This window comes from Chenopodium album, chromosome 2, assembly GCF_948465745.1.
Source record: "Chenopodium album chromosome 2, dcCheAlbu1.1, whole genome shotgun sequence".
NCBI lineage: Eukaryota > Viridiplantae > Streptophyta > Magnoliopsida > Caryophyllales > Amaranthaceae > Chenopodium > Chenopodium album.
The window spans coordinates 80,840,851-80,861,636 of record NC_137835.1 but is presented as its reverse complement, the minus strand read 5'-3'; the positions used below and the strand labels follow the sequence as shown (position 1 = coordinate 80,861,636).

General features: G+C 34.7%; 2 protein-coding genes across 4 annotated transcripts; both read left to right on the top strand.

Annotated features, from left to right (window-relative positions):
* The first annotated feature begins 2,444 nt into the window (after positions 1 to 2,444).
* Positions 2,445 to 7,954, top strand: LOC145602886 (putative F-box protein PP2-B12). Of its 3 annotated transcripts, XR_014104640.1 has the most exons (4): positions 2,445 to 2,790; positions 6,529 to 6,647; positions 7,152 to 7,710; positions 7,801 to 7,954. XR_014104640.1 is itself a non-coding variant. In XM_081659040.1 (3 exons), exons 1-3 carry the CDS (start codon positions 2,506 to 2,508, stop codon positions 7,606 to 7,608), a joined length of 861 nt encoding a protein of 286 aa, XP_081515166.1. In that variant the 5' UTR covers positions 2,445 to 2,505; the 3' UTR covers positions 7,609 to 7,954. The 3 variants fall into 3 exon arrangements, 2 of the variants coding, with proteins under 2 accessions (XP_081515166.1, XP_081515175.1); XM_081659040.1 differs by having other exon boundaries at positions 7,152 to 7,954; XM_081659049.1 differs by lacking the exon at positions 2,445 to 2,790 and adding an exon at positions 5,081 to 5,451 and having other exon boundaries at positions 7,152 to 7,954.
* Positions 7,955 to 13,540: 5,586 nt separating this feature from the next.
* LOC145602875 (serine/threonine-protein kinase 52-like) lies at positions 13,541 to 20,276 on the top strand. Its single transcript, XM_081659032.1, has 6 exons — positions 13,541 to 14,123; positions 15,027 to 15,148; positions 18,489 to 18,685; positions 18,772 to 18,946; positions 19,546 to 19,680; positions 19,779 to 20,276. Exons 1-6 carry the CDS (start codon positions 13,853 to 13,855, stop codon positions 19,983 to 19,985), a joined length of 1,107 nt encoding a protein of 368 aa, XP_081515158.1. The 5' UTR covers positions 13,541 to 13,852; the 3' UTR covers positions 19,986 to 20,276.
* The last annotated feature ends 510 nt before the right edge of the window (positions 20,277 to 20,786 follow it).

The following is a 20,786-nucleotide window of genomic DNA, read 5'->3' as shown; positions in this document are numbered from 1 at the left end:
GGAAACTACGGAGAGTTTTGTCTCACGTGATGTGCAATTTGTTGAGGGTGAATTTCCGTGGTCTAACCTTGCTCTAGACAATACTCCTAGCTATACCCATGTGCGAGCTTCGGAGTTTGTGGGAATTGATGGTGCAGGGGGGAGCGATGAGAGGAGTGTGTGTGAGGAGGTTGATGAGCAGCCCCGGGCAGAGGAGGCCACAGGTGGCTTGCGGCAGCAGCAGCAGCACCGCAGCCAGCCTGTGGCAGGGCCTGCCGAGGCTGCCCAGGGCGCTGGAATCCCAGCGGCAGCTGAGTATGAGCAGCCCAGCACTGCCGAGGCTGCTGGAATTCCAGCGGCAGCTGGGTGCGAGGACAGCAGCACTGCCCAGGCTGCTGGAATTCCAGCGGCAGCTGGGGGTGATCCTCATGGCAGTGAGCAGGCAGCAGCTCCGGAGGGTACGAGTGTGAGTGACCTTGAGACTCTCGAGCATGCTGAAAATACAGAAAATATGGGTAAAGGCAAGCGTCAAAAATTCAAGACGAGCAAATACCGTGATTTTGTGACACACACCATTCGGAATAACAGTCCATCTCCACCTCATCGTTCACCTGCGACACCTTCCTCAGGTACTGTTTATCCCATAACATATTTTGTTGACTCTCACCGGTTTTCTGTAAAACATAGAACATACATTGCGGCAATTACAGGTGGCAATGAGCCGAAAAATTTTAAAGAAGCTATGAAGCATGAAGGATGGAGGAAGGCGATGGCCGATGAGATTCGAGCACTTGAAGAGCAAGGCACCTGGGTTTTGGAAGATTTACCTCGTGGTAAAAAGGCACTTGGGAGTAAATGGGTCTACAAAGAGAAGTACGACGAGCATGGGAATCTCGTAAGATTGAAGGCTAGACTTGTGATATTTGGCAATCATCAAGTTGCAGGTTTAGATTACAACGAGACATTTGCTCCCGTGGCAAAAATGGTGACTGTTAGAACATTTCTTGCGGTTGCAGCAGTGAAGAATTGGGAAGTTCATCAAATGGACGTTCATAATGCCTTTTTACATGGTGACTTGGAGGAAGAGGTGTACATGCGAATTCCACCTGGTTTTGACAAAAATAATTCCGGGAAAGTATTTAGAATGAAGAAGTCGTTGTATGGCTTGAAGCAAGCTCCTCGGTGTTGGTTTGCAAAACTGACAACAGCTTTGAAGAAATATGGCTTTAAACAGTCATATTATGATTATTCCCTTTTTACTCTGACAAGGGGGGAAATGCAACTTAACGTACTTATTTATGTTGATGATTTGATTGTTGCAGGGAATGATAAATCTGCTTTGTTATCATTCAAAACATATTTAGGGAATTGCTTCAAGATGAAAGACTTGGGTGTTTTGAAATATTTTTTGGGGATAGAGATAGCCCGTAGCAAGCAGGGTATTTTCATGTGCCAGAGAAAATATGCCTTAGACATTATTACAGAGACAGGGTTGCTTGACGCAAAACTAGCAGATTTTCCCATGGAGCAGAACCACAGGTTAGCTCTGGCAAATGGGGATTTTTTGGGTGATGTAGAGAAGTATAGACGTCTTATTGGACGTTTAATCTATTTAGCTGTCACTAGGCCAGACTTGGCCTACTCTGTGCATATTTTGTCTCAGTTTATGCAGAGTCCGAGGGTAGAGCACTGGGATGCTGCCCTGCGAGTTGTGAGATACTTGAAGAAGAGTCCAGGTCAGGGGATCCTGCTGAGGTCTGATAGTGCTCTACAGTTAGAAGGATGGTGTGATTCGGATTGGGCGAGTTGTCCGTTGTCTCGGCGTTCGTTGACTGGTTGGTTCGTGTTTCTTGGTCTCTCTCCTGTGTCATGGAAGACCAAGAAACAACCTACGGTTGCTATGAGCTCTGCCGAAGCAGAGTATAGATCTATGTCTGCTTGCTCTCGTGAATTGAAGTGGTTGAGGAGACTTTTAAGAAATTTAGGTGTGCGACATGATAGTGGCATGCACCTATATTGTGATAGTCAGTCGGCATTGTATATTGCGAAAAATCCGGTGTTTCATGAGCGAACAAAACATATTGAAGCTGACTGTCATTTTGTCAGAGATGCAATTAAAGAAGGTCTTATAAAGCCGTCGTATGTGCCTACGACGCTTCAGTTGGCTGACATTTTCACGAAGGCTTTAGGAAAAGTCAAGTTTGATTTTTTACTCCGCAAGTTGGGCATCTATGATCCGTATGCTCCAACTTGAGGGGGGGTATTGGGGATATCCTAGTATATCTAGGATATTATTGTTATGATATTATTGTGCATATTTTAGGAAAATATATCTTCTGAAAAGATATGATAGAATATAGGGTATTATTATCCTAGTATTATATATACATGTATTGAAGCTATGGTGATTAATGAAATACACAGTAAATATTATTGATGAATTTGTGCTTGGTTTAACAAGATTACATAGTGAAGTTGAGGGAGAGAGTTGACAACTTATCAAAGAGAAAGGAGGAACTACTACAAATGACGGTTAACGACGAAGAAGGGACATCATCTAATGAACCAAACACTACTGCTTCAGATAATAATAATTCTGACGCAACGATGTCGAATTCGGGGTTATCATTACCTATTATCAAAGTTAAAGACTTGGGTAGTTGTTTAGAGGTGCAACTTATGTTGGAATTGGAACATAATATCAAGTTACATGAAGTGATTAGGGTTCTTGAGGAAGAAGGAGCTGAAGTAGTCAATGCTACTTTTTCTAATAATACTGGGAATATGGCTTTGCACACTCTCCATTGTAAGGTACTTGTAATTTTTAACCCTTTAGACTTTTTTTTTTCATTATTTATTTATTTATTTAGTGTAGAGATCCCTGCCTAGACCTTAATCCTCACGATTTTTTTAATTTAGTATTTACGGGTCATACATTTTTTTAAATGATACAAATTAAAGTCAAAACTTAAATTATAGATACCGGTTCCAAAAAAAAAAAAAAAAAACTACAGTCCATAGTGTTGACCGTGAAGTTGGGTCATGAAAGTCGGGCCTATACCAATCAACCTCCAGTGCCCCATTCTTAAATTTCTAGTCATAATATTGTTAACTTGATGGAGATCGTATGAAAATCATGTCATTTTCATCTTCTGTAACCAGTAGTGGACATATTTGAATGTGCAATAGACCAATAGTGACTACTTTTGACTAATGAGAATAGTTAGGAATTATAGGATATGTTGTCTCAAGCTAGTATACCCATTTGTATGATATGTTTACCAAAATACTCACATTTTTTGTATGAGAAAACCTACCATTTTTAGAATTACGTTATCACGAATTTTAATTTTTTCTTTCAATTATAACCACAAAAAATATATACATATATATTCAGGCTCGAAGTTCAAGAATTGGAGTGGAGGCTACAAGAGTATGTGCAAGACTACATGAGTTGATATCATGAATATATGATCATTACCAAAATGTTCAAGTCATACTCATACATACATATTTTTTGCCGTGTTTGCTCCTCTTTTTTATATGTAGAAAGAACAAAGGTGGTATAAATATGAAATCCGTCACAAAAAATTACTGTGTATTATAAGGGGGCGTTTGGCGTTTGTACGTTTTATAATGAATCGATATGAATTATTTTTTTTCTAGATTGTTGATCATATTATTAATGTTGTACATGATCAACTCTAGTTAGTATATTTAATTATTTATCTTACATTTTAAAAAAGTACGTAATAAGGAGTACGTACTGGAGTACTAGTAGTAATAATTGTATGTTTTGAATATCCAAAAATAAAACAAAGGCTGACATATATATTTTGGAATCGTTGACAACGTTTTTAGTGAAATCTTTAGTGATCTATCTTCATGCCGACCATTACTTTGTAGGTATTATGGAGTATGTACTGTTTATTACCTCTGTAATTTGTAAGTTTTTAACATTAATTGGTTGCACTTAAATTAAGATAATTGAAAAGAAAATATTAGTATAGCGAGTGGGTATAAGAAAAAGGTAGGAAAAGGCGATAGAGTACTTAAATAGATAGATTAAAAAAAAGTGGATAAACTAAGAGAGAGTATAAAAGGATTAACATAGTAAAAAAAACACAATTATTCCAGGCCCAAGCCCGATAATAGTCATGATACTACTATCATATTATCTGGACCAAGATGCTGACCTAAACTCTTCTTATAAGGTCATTGAAATCACAATTATTCCAGGCCCAAGCCCAAGCCCAAGCCCAAAGTAAAACATGCGAACAACATCTTGACATTAATCATAAAACCACAATGTCAACGTTGATCACATAAATACCTCTCTTCCAACTCCCACTCTTCTTCGAAAAATTGCAAGTTATCTCCTCCATAAACATGTGTAGCAAGTGACAATGTTATAATAAAATTCAAAAGTGATCGAGTCAAAGAGATTCAATGGCTTACAAAAGTGTATAATTTTACCGAAATTTTAATAAATTGAATTTGAAAAATTATATAACTATAGTCGATAATTCTAGTGAGGTATATTTTGATTGTTTATCAAGAATATTAACTTGAAATCTTGAGAATACGTACACACTACCAGGGTATTAAGCACACATTTTCTCACATCCAACATGACTTACCGAATGTACTTCTCTTTCACACTTGAAGTATTGGAGCTTACCTGAAAGGTTTTAATTCATTTATGTTTGGTTTGTGTGTCGAGGATCGATACACATTAGTGCATATGATGCCTCAAAGGCTTTCTATCTCAAGGCAATTGATTATGGATCAAATTTGTCAAGTCTAATTGTATCACATATAAACACACGGGGTACTAGTATAAAATTTCGTATATGTAGTGCATGATACAACGATTACATTAGAGATCATTGCTTTGAATTTTGAGATGGGCCCACTCGGACATGAAAATTATGAAGAAAAATAAGTCAAAGTATAAACGGAAAGTCCAAAAGGGAATTAGGGATATGTGTTTGTTGATTCTTCTATAGTGAACCAAAGCACCAAACACCCCCTAAAAAAACAAGCGTGAAGTTGACTAAAACAAATTAAAGATGAAGCAATGTTCTTGGTCATCATAAAAAAAAAAAATTAAAAAAAAATAATAATAAAAAAAAAAAAAAAAACCTTCTTTTCCACCAATAAAAACATCTACTTGATCAAAAACTCTCTAAAATGGAGGAGAGAGAAAGTAATAAGAGAGGTATGAATTTGTTAGATTTACCAGAAGGATGTCTCTCTCACATCCTTTCACTCACTTCACCTTTCTATGTTCTTCGTTCTTCTCTTGTCTGCAAATTTTTCAACTCCATTGCTAAATCCGATTTAGTTTGGGAGAAATTTCTGCCGTCCGATTACCACCCTTTCATCCAACGGTCTTCTTCTTCCCTTTCTACTAAGCTCATCGTCCTCCATCTTTGCCGTTCTTTCATCCTCTTAGAAGATGAGCAAAAGGTAAATTTTTAGCTAATTCTCAATGTCTATTTTCTGGGTTTTTTTGGAAATGATTTTTTTTTTCCCCTAAATTGCTTAATTTTGTACAATTTGATTATAAGGAGAAAAAGGGGTAGTTGATTCCTTGATAATATGTCAATTAAGGGTTATAATTGAGGCTTTTGTTGATTTGATCCTTTTGCCATACCATTTAATTGTAATGTGGAAGGTTTAGGATAATTAGGGTTTGTTCTTGTGAAATTTGGGATATATATTTTTTTTTTAATTTTGATGGAAATTTCAAGACTGTGAGGTTGCATAAGATATTTATAAGTGTAAATGTGTAATCACACATGAGTTAAGTTGCTCAGGATTGTGAATTTCTAGTGGACATTTTTCTTGATTGTTTTGATGTAATGTCAGAACTCGAAATTTTGAACAAAAGATGTTGGTTTTGATCATCAGAAAAGTAGAGTTTTAATTGGTTTAGGTGTACAATTTGTGTAAGTAAGAGATTGTTTACTGTGAAGAAATTGCAATTTTTGGTTTTTGTAGTAAGATGAAATTAGAGAGTTAAATCTTGTGTACTTGTATGTTTATATAATTACTCTTTGATAGCTGGCAAATGAGAGATGGTGATCAATAAATTAATCTCGGAGATTGGTAGATACCTTCTATATCTATCGGAGTTTAGTGAATTGTTATCAATGAAATTGTAATATTTGTAGAGGCTTAGGAATCATGAAACATGCTAAGCCCTTATGGGGAATGAAATTTGTGATTTTCTGCCAAACCCCGAGATTAACTCAATCCCTCAACGGTTTATTTGTTAATTCTAATAGACTAATACTCGCAATAAATCTCCATATCAGAGGTTGATTGGTTACACTCGATTAATCAAAGAGGGGATTAAGCGAGATTGAGTGATTTTCTGGGGGTGTAGCTATCACGTTTTGTTTGTTGTTTTGATTGGAATATTTGCATTATGCCATGTATAAATGAAGACTTTCTTCCTGCTTACATGATGATACATAAGCGAACCCCTGAATTACTTGCTTCTTGGTATAACATATTGTTGGATGCAATTTTCTTTTGTAGAGCTTTTCATTGGACAAATGGACTGGGAAGAAATGTTATATGCTTGGTGCCAGAGAACTTGCAATTACATCGGGTGAGAATTCCCGTTGCTGGAGGTGGAAACCCTTACCTGAGTCCAGGTATTTCTCTGTTTCTCCTCTTTTCTCAATTGAGATATTATGCATGCACATAACACAGCTTAGGTCATGTAACAATTTACTGCAAATTGATTGGTTTTGCAAAAGGCAAACTAATTGGTGCATTTGAGAGCATGTACTCCAAATGTGGCAACAATTTAAAGGGGACATAAAGTGGACCACTTATTTTGTTGATGAACTATTGTATTTTGTCTTATTACATTAGATACACCATACACCTAATAAGAAATCTAGTGAAAGGATTATAGAGATTTCTGTGAGACATTTTTTGTTGGAGATATTCTTAAACTGTACTCAGACATTAAATCAGTTAATGCGTTAAGATATTCTCTTCGCAGACATTATAAAATTAATGGAAAAGAAAAGGAATTGTGTGCTCAGTTGATGTTTCAATGAAATTTGTACCTCCCAACCAAACAGAGCTTTAATGACTTTCTATGAAAAGAACAGCTTACAAATTTTCTCTCACTTATAATGTGCTAATAGGTTCCCAGAGGTGGCAGAACTATTAGGAGTGGCTGAGCTCTACATAACAGCGAGAATTAGCACACAACTACTCTCTCCAGACACTACGTACCACATGTACTTTTCTTTCATGCTTGGGGCTTGGTCTCGTGGTTTTGATGTCTGTCCTGTCAAGGTTTTCGTTTCAAAGATTGATACTAACGGTGCATATATTGGAGGTAGTGGCTATGATACCTCGAAAACCTTTTATCTCAAGGCACCCGAAAGTGATGATATGTTTGATGATGTTGAGGGAGAAGAAGCTTTTGAGCATCGAAGAGATAGTGGTCATAGATGGATAAAGATAGACATGGGGAAATACTTTAACCGGGTAGGTGATAATGTTGCCGTATTAGAAATGACACTGATGGGAACAGAGGTAGGTTTACACAAGTCCGGACTCATTGTCCATGGAATTGAGATCCTGCCTCTTGATTGAGTTTTAGATTTCGGGATTCAAGATTGTGTGATTTTAGTCATGAAGATGAAAACTGGTTGAAAGGTCAAGTCTCTTGTACAGCTCTCTGTACCCTTTGGCTGGGTAAGTTGGTTGACACTCATTCATGAAGATGTTACAGTATCTGTATTTTTCTGTATCTGAACTCTGAACTTAAATTATTGTGTTTACCAGGTGGTGGCCTCTCCACCCCCTCCCTGGTGGCTGGTGTATTATTGCCCCCTTTATGTGTTTGGTGGAGTCCTAGTTTGGTTACTTACAGTTTGATCATAAGGGGGATTTTATAAATTTTCGACAGGATGTACATCTACTTATATCATTCAAGAAACACTCGTGTGTGCGTGTGTTAGAAACAGTAGTGCATTGCTAACTCAAAAACAGCCCCCTATTATTCGAGTGTTCCTCATCCTCGAAAATGATCAAGGTTTCCTCCGATCATTATTCCATCACAAAAATTACCTTTACTGAGGCAAATTGATAAATTACTAGGTAATTATAAAGACATTCCTTTAGTTGTTGGTGACTCTTCTAATTGTCTCTATCCAACTGGGAACTAGCCATCTTCCTCATCCAAACAAGGCCACTCATTATATTTTTGTTTGCTGTTGACCTGTTGTAGCTTCCTCAAAGAGACAAAATCTTATCATGTAGATTAGCCAGGATTCACGATCACAAACTACATACATGACTTTGATACATCATGAAAAATCTAAAATTTGTGGCTAAAGAAAAACCCGGGCCAGTTTCTCTCTGCTTGATTGAGTGATAGCGTGACACAAACTGTTGGAATGGTGCTTAATAGTCTTAGTACCGTAATTATCACTCCATGCTTTTAAGTATTAATACTAATGTAACAATATCTCAATTTCTACCCGTCAAATATAAACTGTACTCCATACCATTTTCTAGCAATGCATTGTGGCGATCCATGGATAAAATCAATTCTTGAACTCCGACAGATGAAGGTTAATATTTTCATCCCTTTCGAGCATTAATACTCGATTTTAATTTTTAACGAGGCTTTTTAAGGCGTTTAGGTGTATAATAGGGCATGTTTGATTGTTTGGTACATCCTGAAAGGAAATGAGAGTATGAGATGGGGAATTACTTTCACTTTTGTTTTGGCTAGGTGTATTTTTCATGCCAACCCAATATTGCAGTAAGCATGCATTAAATTTAGGTCCCAAGCATTGTCCTACCATCACAAAATTAACCTTGATTGAGGCAAACAGAAAAACATATCCTAGTAAGTAATATAGTCTGTAAATAGCAAAAGCCAAACTTTTATGGGAAAACTTGCCAAACTCTTCTAGCAAAGAGCCCATCTCTGGCTGGTTATCCCTCTCCTTGAGGGTACACTAAAAGGTACTACGTACAACGACCAATAATAAATGTTTTTGACAAAAGAATGGGTATCCATGTGTCTGTTGGCTACTGCAAGTTGAAACTTCTTCAAAAAGACCGAGTTATCCTTTAGATTAGGCTTCGTTTTGTTAAACTTATTTTTTCCGAAAGTAAATTATTTAAACGTATCCACACTTGTATTATTTGAGATTACTTACGATGTTGCGAAACTCTTACTTATATCTAAACGTATGCGAATTTATCTTAATATGCGAACTTATTTGAAATAAGATAAAATTAAATGAAACAAAAAACTACCATAACCCTTTATTTTTTATATACTCCGTATTCATTTATAATAGAGTCAAATTATTATTAGGAAAAGCTGGAAAACTGATTGTAGGATAAGATAGTAAAATGTGTTTAATAGGTGTTGTTACGACTTACGAGTACATGGTAATGGGACATATTACATATGCCGTAGTATATAAAGTGAAATTCATGGCTACGCCCTGAACTCAGCTAAAAGGTTATAACTAACTCGTACAGGTGCGGCCTTTCTTCTAGTGATCGTGAAGAATCTAGCCTATCTAGGATAATACTATAGAATAGAAACATGGTTTGGCTACTACCAAAGCAATAATGTGCAAGTAGCTAATGAGGGGCTACGTTCAATTTAACTTGCCTACGTACAAAAAAGTTTGAACAAGTGCTCCCTAATCATCTAAATAAAGTGGAATCATACAATAACAAAACCTAGCTATATAAATCATAAAGAGAGCGGAATAAAATCATTTTCATACTACTATTGTTAAGGTGCATGAATCACTCCCATAATATCATTTTGCCTCCAATTATAGGTTTACTTATAATTCTCATAGTATAATGCATTTTATACATTGTAGTGTAGCTAGCCGGCTATTTGAAAAGACTGATAATGACCTATTATAAGATTATAGTTCCGTGCTAACAACCATTTATCTTTGTTTCTGATGCGAGTATTTCTCAATAATCTTATTTACATCCAAACTTTGCGGTTATTTAATATCAAAGATATTTACATAATATTAATATATGATACCATAATATTCGATTCACATCGATCCTTATAAACTGAACTAAATAGCATAATTCAAATAAAACAAGTTAATAAGAGAGAGGAACAATAAAGATGTAACAAGAACTAGGTACAATCTTTCAATCAAATGTGGTCTATTTATATCGACAGTAAGATCATACATTCACCTTCTAGACGGGTTCACGGTCTTATCGTCAAAAGGACCACGGCTTAGGACCATTGTCTTTAAGAAAATGTGTAGTAGTGACTGGACTAGTACAGGACGATGTTACTTACACTTCTTGAGTTGAAGCCTTCAAGCCATAACAAACCTTGGATTGGGGGACCATGAATCCACTAAACACATGCATAATTATTTGTTTGAGAGTAAACTCTCCAAACTTTTGGAAGGAAACGTATGAATTCATGCAATTGTTTAATCATAGAGGTAGATTTGGGAAACTTCATAGTCCAAGTCGTTTTGTGTGTGTAAGTATTTCACCCGATCCACCCTTTGGGTTGATTTGGAGTCAAGATCAGTTATGAATAGTTGGGTTCCAATCTCCTCTCAATTGTTGTTGCGGGAAATCGAACACGTGGTCCTTCCTACCAAGCGTAGTTACACCAACGATCAATTGGTACGGTGTAGTCCAGGTCATTGATCTATACAGAAAGTTGACTCATGATAATAATTATTTAGTATTTTGCATTATTTTCTTCTTCTAGCTAAGGTATTATAATATTGTGTGAAGTAGAAATAATGAAGCATAAATTAATTGATGAATTAATTATTAATCAAATTAAAGATTCCTATCTAAGTTGATAATTAATCTTGTTATGTTGACAATTATTAATTTTATATAAGAAGTGGGCATATGAGATAGATGTCATGATGATGATAAATAATGTGGACTCGACGTAGGATGGATGTGATGAATTGATTATAAACTTATGTTTCTTAGAATTTGGCCGGTGCGTTACTATAGTACTAACCGTACATTCGTGGCTAATACTGCATTAAATTCCTATAATATAGGGGTATCTTAGAGTTGGGCATATGCAAGGTTGTCGTATAATCCTATGTGTGAACTAGCTGATTCAAGTTTCAATGGTTAAAAACAAGCGAGTTTGCACATAGAAACTCATTGTACTACGTACTTGAAATTGAAAACAAATTTGTTCATTGTTCGAGTTTTTCTATCTAATGCATCTCTTGTAGAGGATATTGTTTAAAAGGTGGATATTTAATTTTACTAGCTATTCTTTCTATCTCATTAAGGCGAATTACATATAGTTAAAAAAAAAAAAACATTATGTTATTACTTTGTGAATTATCTTCTTTCACTAAATCGCGCAACCATTGGTCCATGACGACCCCTCTCTTTTATTGACGCCTCTCCACTTGCTTAAACTGATGGAAGTTACAGATTAGTGAAATTACCCATGTTTAGCTTTGACTTTGATGGAAACAAAATATGAATAAGAGAAAAAACAATTAAAAAATGAAAATATAAAAACACCGTACCCTAACAATTATGAAAGGCTAATAATGTATTAAAATAATACTAGTACCATGATGAGGAATATTAATTAGGTAATGATTAATGAATAATTCTAAACCAATACAATGGTGCCTTTTATGTTTTTCGATCATGTTCATTTCTTTGCTTGAGAAACAAAATATATCCACACTTTAAATTGTTAGCTTTAATAATACACATTAAGGTTTATCAAGTATAAGTACTTACATTTTTAGTTTTTGAAATTTGTATTAAAAAACAAGTAAGTTGTATAATGATTTTTTTTTTTTTAAATGAAATACATACATTGTCATGTATATATTGAAAACTAATAACACTAGGAAATTAAAAAGTACTTGAGTTTCTGTTTATTGTTCGTTTTATTGAAATCATTTTATAAAAACAAAAAATAGTAGGGGTCTGTTCTCTTCAGCTTAATTTCAGTTCAGTTCAGCTCCAATTAGTTCAGTTCCTAATTTTCTTCTCTCATAAACAATTCATTTCAGCTCAGTTCAGTTCTGCTCCAATCAGTTCAGTTTAATTATTTTCAATAAATCAGAATAGGGGTATTTATAAGATTGTTCAACTCTGTTTACAGTGTAAAAAAAAATTAAAAAAAAGTTTAGCTTCAATTAGTCATTAGTCGTATGTTGTTTGAAATTAATTATGTTATGTGAACTTCTATAATTTGTTCTTATATTATCATAACTTAGTTTCATTGTAGGGCCTGTTCTCTTACGTTGAAATTCAGTTCAGTTCAATTCAGTTCAGTTCAGCTCAGTTCAGTTCAGTTCAGTTCAGTTCAGTTCAGTTCAGTTCAGCTCAGTTCAGTTCAGTTCAGTTCAGCTCCTAATTTCCTTCTCTTATAAAATATTCATTTCCGTTCCGTTTAGTTCAGTTCAGCTCAGTTCAGTTCAGTTCAACTGAGTTCAGTCAATGAGAACAGGCCCGTAGTAGAATATACATGTGAATAAATACAAAGTAATACTTAGTACATAAAAGGCTCTCCTCTCGATTCTAGTTTCTAGGTAATTATGAGATCAATTCTTATCACTCAACATTGTGGGATTTGTGGCTCTTTAAACACCAAAAAAAAAAGGTTAAAAGTAGCAACTTTTAGTAATTCTTGAATAGGACGAACTTTTGTTGATTTTGTTTGAAAAATTGACCAATATGAAGGTAATATAACAATGTCTATGGTAACTTTAACCCATCTACATTAACTTTTAATTTGCAATGAGTTTGATTGTATTTTCTAATAAATTCCTGTTATAAAGATTAATATAATACATTATGAGTATTTTTAAAAGTTAAAACAATATATTAAAAATAGTATTTCCTCCATCCCTAAATTAAAAGCCTCTTTCTCTTTATTATGTGAGTAATAAATGTTAGAAAGAGGCTTTGTACTCCGTTTCTAAATTAAAACCTCTTTATTTTTATAATGTGAGTAAAAAATCCTAGAAATAGACTTTATATTAAGGGACCGGGAGAATAGTATACAAGGGTAACTTTAAATATTTTAAGGGGTAATCTCGTCTTACAATAAGTTAATGAAAATTTACCTTATTCAAGAATTTGTGACTAGCTCATTATTCTATACACTTTTAAGTTGAGATAGTATAATTTCAAACCAACTAAATACTAATAAGGATTTGTGATTTAAATAACCATATACAGAGAGAGTATTAAGTTTAGACAATCGACATGATTAGATAAGTTTTTTTTTTTTTTTTTTTTTTTTTTTTTTTTTTTTTAATGTCGAATTAGATAAGTTAAAGTTACGATAAAAATCAAAGTCTCATTAAACAGATGTACACCAACGAAGTACACCAAAATGAACATAACATAACAGTAAAAAGATAAATGAATAAAAAAAACATGGCAATAAATGAGGGGTGGAAAGGAGGCAGAGAGTAAAGCGGGTGTAAGTCTAAAAGACATGAAGTCAAATATGAGGCAGTTCCATGTGCTCACATGGTTGACGATACTCTGAAATTGGAGAGAGAGAGAGAGAAACCCCAGCTTATTCATTCAACCCCAATCCAACCAAATCAATTCATTTCAATTCTCCCAATTTTTCCACAATTATTATACACCCTTTTCTTTTTTTCCCATCATTTTCCATTCAATTACCCTTTTTAATCTATCTTTTTAATTTTCAAACTCTAATTCCAAAAACCAGAGCTTTCCCAGAAATACCCAAATCACCAGAAAAAAAATTTCAAACTTTGTCTAATTTCTATCTTTTTTTGAATACCCTTTTCCATTTTTCCATCTTTTTGAGCTTGAATTGTAAGAAAAGATGAAGGAAAGTGGAGATGGTGGGTTTGTGAGAGCAGATCAGATTGATCTGAAGAGCTTAGATGAACAACTTGAAAGGCATCTTAGCAGAGCATTAACTATGGAAAAAACCAAGAAAAAAGATGATTTGGGTGATAGTAATAATCAGACTAGTAGTGATGCTAAACCTGAGTGGGAGATCGACGCTTCTAAACTCATCATCAAGGCTGTCATTGCACGTGGCACTTTTGGGACCGTCCATCGTGGGATTTACGACAGTTTAGATGTCGCCGGTGAGCGTTTTCCGACGCTTTTGTCTCTGTTTTTGGTCTTGCTCACCAACTGTTTGTTGTAATGCCTGACTGAAAATTTTTACTGCTCTTTTTTACCCCTTTATTTCTTGCTACTGTCAATTTCATACTTAAATCAAGATGGGTTTTTTGCAATTTATTAGCCATTAGGGTTGCGTATATCATAACCATATTACTCCGTACTATTATAATTAAATACAAAGTATATAATTAGAGAAATTAATTGTTTGATTTGTGTTTGATTAGCTTTGATAGTTTGATGTTTATATTCAAGTTAGAAGATACTGAATTTGGTTTGCTTTTCCAGAATCCTGATGAGGTCCACTGAGATTTGGTCGGTCTGTTATTACATTAGGCATTGTGAATAATGCATTAGGTGGTCCTCTAAATGACTTGGCTTTTTTCTTGTATACTCTTATGTATAATGCTAATGTCATTTTCCATTGCTTCCTTTCTATTTTTAAATTTATTTGGTTGGAGTTTTTTATCTACTTGTGGCAAGTTTTTCTGCCTTCGATTGGTTGTAAATCGTATTGTGAAGATGGCGATGGACCGTTGTGAGGGTATTTTCTGAGAAATCTGTGAGTTAAAAGCACGGGTTTAGCTTGAACTTTTGATGACAAATTTCAATCTTTCACGTGATATCAGCTGTAACATGAAATTAATAGAGGACTTGGAAGTTAATGCAAACTGTTGGGTGATGCATTATAAGCCAACTTGGCCATGTTGAATCTTTTATTGATGTCAGATTGGTTAATTGTTTTAGTAAAATTTCGTTATGTTTATTGAATTTAAGCCCTTTATGCTCGTGCCCGTGGATAAATCGTCTGTGTTTGTGTAGTTTTTATCATGAGATTATGGACTTAATACTTCTCTTATCTACAGTTAAGTTGCTTGACTGGGGTGAAGAAGGCCAGAGAACAGCAGCTGAGATAGCTTCACTCAGGGCAGCCTTTACACAGGAAGTTGCAGTGTGGCATAAGCTTAACCATCCGAATGTGACTAAGGTCTTTATTCATGAATTTTCTTCGCCTTCTTAATGTGGATGAAAATAACTTAATTTCCTTTATCTTGCTTTTCACATATTTGTGGTATCACCTGAACTAGAACAAGAATTTAATAAAAGGGGAAAAAAAATTCTTTGGAGAGAGTGTACTGAATCTTTCTGTATGGACAAAATCTCACTGTTCTTGCATATTGGATAGCTTTATTCGTAGATACTTTCAAGTTAAATGATTTCGTTTTCAATTATTAGATGTGGATGAAGTTGCTCAAGGCTGTGTCCATGATTGGCAATTCATGTATGTTTGGATTCTTTAATTGTTCGTAATCTCTTCTGTTTTCATTATTGAATTATGTTCTTTCAATTGCATGAGTAATAAGGCTTCTTTTTATTTAGATAGGCTGCTAGGCATATGTATTGAACAAGCAGATAATAGTGCTGGTACTACTGGATGAGGGTAAATCACTCTAGCAACATGTTTTAATTTAAGGAAACTCTAAGCTCAAAGCATTATAACTATTAAATGCCCGTTATCAATCTGGGGAGCCTTTGCCTGGATTATATCTAATTATGTCAAATCTACTGTCATTTTGTGTGTGGACAAGTACGGGGGATGTACTGCATCAATTTGGTTCATGTAGCCAACCCCCACTTATGGGATTAAGGCTTTGATTGATTAATTAAGGTTGTGGAAGGTATATCATTTTGAAAGTGTAGATGATGATTAAGATATCTAGGCTCTTAAAGTAGTGTTTGGTCAAGTTTCTAGGAGTGGGGCCCTAAAGACCAGAAGGCAAAAGCTGAAAAACATATGAATGTTGTGGTGGTGGTTGGCCAGCAGGAAGGGGATGGAATTTGGTAGACAGAGAGACTGCAAAGTTTAATACTACCTCCGTTAACTATTATTTGCAACAAAGGGGTATTATTTGTGAGATATAAAATATTCCTTTGTTGCAAATAATAGTTAACGGAGGTAGTATTATATACTTAGCTTGAATTGATTAAGATTACGGTTCTTTATTAAAGTCAAAACAATTATAAAAAAAAGTGTGCAAAATTGAGGATCGGGCCAAACTCACCAATCAGTTTCTATTTCTCAAATGCACTTCTAGGAGTTCTAGCCTTCTAGGATACAGTGCCAAACAACCTCAAGTTTTAATATAGGAACCCAAGCAGTTTCTGGAGAAGTGTTTTTAAGTTGTTCCACCCCCCTCCCCCCTATAAGCTTAGCCAAATGAATTGTAATTATGAGTTCTCCTCCTCCCTATAAGCTTAGCCAAATGAATTGTAATTATGATTTCTACCAGCTTCGTATCTTTGTGATAGTCTGAAAACATACTGAATTGATGAGTCAATCAAAGGAATCACCCAACTATCAATTATCAAGATATTCTTATTCTTTATTGCCAGTGTATGTGCCTAACTTGTTATATATGTGAACCTATGCAAGAAGCCTTATCTATTTGCTTGAATCAATACCCAAAATGATATTCATGATGAAAGCATTGCAGATCACCTATCTAATCCGTAGCCATAATAAAGGCCACATTGTTTGAGGTCAAAGCTATCAAACCTCGTCTTTTTTTTTTAAAATAAAGGTCAAAGCTATCAAACTTTTAAAAGTAGGCTATTTTAGATTTTTTGTCTTTTTTTTTTTGACAACTCAAAAAAAAAAAAAAAAAAAAAAAAAACAGATCAGAGGTTTTAAAAAAAAAAGTTTTTGGTAGTCATTACTCCGTACATTTCATATTGACTTTCCCTGTGTGTTTTAAAGACATGTTCTTGTTGCAAATCTTTTGCCACTTTTGATAAATATTTCCTCAATGTATCCCTACATATGACCACTACCATCATTTATTAGAAGAGTGGCACATGGTGGTTACTCCAAATAGAATTCTAAAGGAGAGTATTACTAGAATTCTAGGAATGAGTTTAGCTTCTAGGGGTTGCATCGGTTTTTCCTCAGATTCCAAACATGAACACCTATATCACTATATGTAACAGAGGGAATAGTCAAAGTTGGATAACTGGTAATTCTAGAAAAGCTCCTTGAACACTAATATTTTATTAGTACTTCTTTATAGCTCAATAGTCAATACATATATTGATGCATTATATATTTCATAATTCGGGATACTAGGATTATATAACATGGGTACTTGGCTCCTTGACATTTGATTCAGCTCAAGATGGCTCATCTTGCTGGAAGTGTAGATGTGTAGTTCTTGTTAAACCATTTCATGTTTTATCTTCACCATAAGTATATACTATTAATAAAATCAATCAATTATACTTCGTATATAATTTTTCACACATTATGTTTCCATGGTTTGGTAGTTAATTCTGTTGGATAACTTTACTTCATTTCTAAACATTTGCATCTCATTTTAAAAATCTGTAGATTAAAAAAATAATAATAAAATTTGAGAAAGTTGGGCCTGCCTTAAAAGGCAAAGTTGATGGCTTTTTTTTGTTGAGATGGACAGTTTTTACCTGACATTCCATTACTTTTAGTAACTGTGACCATTTGTTTCATGCTCCGCGTTATTGCTTGATTTTTTATTTCTTCCAAATTTTATATTTTGGGAGTAGGGTGTAAGTCAGAGCCATCAAATTCTTTAACAGAATGAGTTTAGTGAACTAGGCATTTGTCTGTTCTGTTATCTTGACATCATTTCCTGATCTCGGCAATTGGCTACTCTACAACTGCAATATACCATATCGTACCAAAATCGCCAATGCCAGAAGAGATGTCTCATTTGTGTGTGCGTGTGTGCTTGTGTGTTGAGGGGGGTGGGGAGAGGGGTTATTCAGCAGATATAGATGTTTGCAACATTTTCCCTATAATTGCAAAAATAAACTCAATGAGTGCAATAATAAATTATTGTACAACTTGGAACCTTTTTTTTTTTTTTTTTAATAATTTTTTTTTTAATCTAGATTTTGGAAAAAGGTCATTGCTACTAGAATAGCAAGTAGCTATTAAGCTCTTAAAATCTTTGAATTCGAAGTTTACCTTTGACTCCAGCTCAAGGGCTTAAGTGTACTTGTGAAGTTCCTGGTTTCAATCTAGTCAAGACTGATGGAGTCCAAAGTCCAACCTTATGCCCAAAGTTATGAGAAAAACTATACAGTGTATATTATACTAAGTATACAATATTTTATTAATTTGTATTATGTGTAGTGAAAATGATCTGTTTCATCTAAGTGACTTGGTTACAACTCTTACAAGAATAGACTGCCAGTTTTTTTTGCAACATTTTACTTTTAATCCAATACATGATGAATTATTATGTCGTTATTATCAGAGCTCTTAGTAATATAGATCCTTCTGCATACTGCAGTTTATTGGGGCAAAGATGGGTGCATCAGGATTGCAAATACAAACAGAAAGTGGTCTAATCAGCATGCCAACTAATATCTGCTGTGTTGTTGTGGAATATCTTCCTGGAGGTGCCCTGAAGAATTACCTCATAAAGAACCGAAGAAAGAAGCTAGCTTTTAAGGTTGTCCACCAGTTGGCACTTGATCTTGCTAGAGGGTAATTATTTTTAACTCCCACATAAATTCTATAATGACAAATGTTTTGGCAAACTCATCCAACCTAATCCATTGTATTTCCAACAGGTTGAGCTATCTCCACTCTGAAAAGATTGTTCATAGAGATGTAAAGACAGAGAACATGCTACTAGATAAATCAAGGACTCTGAAAATAGCAGATTTCGGTGTTGCTCGGGTTGAGGCTTCAAATCCGAGTGATATGACTGGCGAAACAGGAACGCTTGGTTATATGGCCCCTGAGGTGAGTCTCTCACCTTACCAATTTCAATTTTGAGCAGCTTTGGGTTATGGGAGTTTGGGATGCAACTTAACTGTTTGCTCCGGTGCCTTTCCCTGGTTTTTGTATTCTACTATTTCTGTTTGCCCAAACAGTGGCTAAGCTTGATGATCACCTAAAATAACTCAATTCAATGACTATCTTTAGAAGGGAAAAGCTGGAATATTTATGTGTGTAGATTGTTTGTTTGGTGTTATTGTTGTACAAGCCCCAAATCAGAACAACTAAATACAGCTCTGACCAAGCTACCATTCCCAGAGATTGGGTTTTACTTTTTGTATCCTTTTTGTTATGTAATTTTGGAGTATTGTTGATTGATGGTTTACAAGATGAGCGATATCAGGGAAGAATTCCTTTTTGATTCACCCAAATTCGTTTCTTTATTCTGTAACCTCTGATGGATAGAACAAAAACTGAGTAGAGCAGTGAACATTTAGATTGGGCGCTGTTAATGAAAGCAGCACTGAAGAGCCAAAAAGTCCCTAAAAAAAGATCTTCAACGTCTTAAAGGCTTGAAAATTTGTGATGTATAACTAACAACTTGTGACATTGATTTATTTCAGGTTCTAAATGGGGATCCATATAACAGAAAATGTGATGTGTATAGCTTTGGCATCTGTTTGTGGGAAATATATTGCTGCGACATGCCTTATCCCGACCTCAGTTTTTCAGAGGTGACTTCTGCAGTGGTTCGCCAGGTATGCACAATGATATTTGCTTGTCATAAAAATTTAATCATGTTTTTCCCTTCTGCCCTTTTACTGGGTACTGATTTAGATCGACTTGGGATCCACAGAATCTAAGGCCAGAAATTCCAAGATGTTGCCCTAGTGCATTGGCTAATGTAATGAAGAAATGTTGGGATGCTAATCCCGATAGGCGCCCCGAAATGGATGAAGTAGTTTCCTTGTTGGAGGCGATTGACACATCGAAAGGTGGGGGAATGATCCCTGTTGATCAGCAGCAAAGTTGTTTCTGCTTCCAAAGACGTCGAGGACCTTAGACGATGGTGGCTTTTAAAACTTTTCGAAGCAACCAGACTATAATGTCTGGATTATTGATTATTGCTTTGGCTTTTGCGGGAGATACCATCCAACTTGTAATTATGGTGAAAAAGTAAAGGTAATGTGAGCATTTACAAATGGAAAAAACATTCTACTTATTAGTTGTTCCAATTTAAAAGTCTGCATTAGTTGTAGCCAGACTTGTAAATCAATTTCTCCAATTTCCAATTGTCACTCATTTTCCTCTTTTTTACAGTTGCATATAATTACAATCTGTGAGGAGTTTGTAACTGGAATTCTAATCAAACACTCACAGGTCTCAACATTTCAAATTTAGAAAAATATTTAAAACACAATCTATCTTAAATAACAAGAAGATTTTAAGGTGTTTTTCCCCCTCTGCCATAGGAACAATTATACAAAGTTTTAAAATCGAAGTTCTCTACTTTGTACTAGAAAATTTTCTTTAAAAATACACGTATTATCTTTAAGTTTCACACTTTAAAATACAATTATACAAGGTTTTAAAAGTACTTTATACAAGGTTTTACTAACTTCTATTTTTACAAGCTTTTAAAATTTTAGTATCTTAATAATTTTAACATACTACCTACTTATGAGTTATGACCCTTAAGTTTGACGGACAAACCTCTCTACGGAGATTAAAATTTCCCAATTTATTATTGATTGAAAAAAAAAAAAAAAATCTATCATGATCAATTTCAAAAATTAAAAAAATAGTGGTAAGTTGGCTTGAGTAGTCTTTATATTTCCTTTACTTATCCAGCTTTGTAAACTTT

Excerpts from the sequence above, each read along its gene's own strand:
- LOC145602886 (XM_081659040.1), top strand. The coding sequence starts at position 2,506 with ATGACGGTTAACGACGAAGAAGGGACATCATCTAATGAACCAAACACT. Across the intron at positions 2,791-6,528 it reads TGCACACTCTCCATTGTAAG|AGCTTTTCATTGGACAAATG; the intron begins GTACTTGTAATT and ends TTTCTTTTGTAG. Across the intron at positions 6,648-7,151 it reads AAACCCTTACCTGAGTCCAG|GTTCCCAGAGGTGGCAGAAC; the intron begins GTATTTCTCTGT and ends ATGTGCTAATAG.
- LOC145602875 (XM_081659032.1), top strand. The coding sequence starts at position 13,853 with ATGAAGGAAAGTGGAGATGGTGGGTTTGTGAGAGCAGATCAGATTGAT. Across the intron at positions 14,124-15,026 it reads CGACAGTTTAGATGTCGCCG|TTAAGTTGCTTGACTGGGGT; the intron begins GTGAGCGTTTTC and ends TCTTATCTACAG. Across the intron at positions 19,681-19,778 it reads CTTCTGCAGTGGTTCGCCAG|AATCTAAGGCCAGAAATTCC; the intron begins GTATGCACAATG and ends TGGGATCCACAG.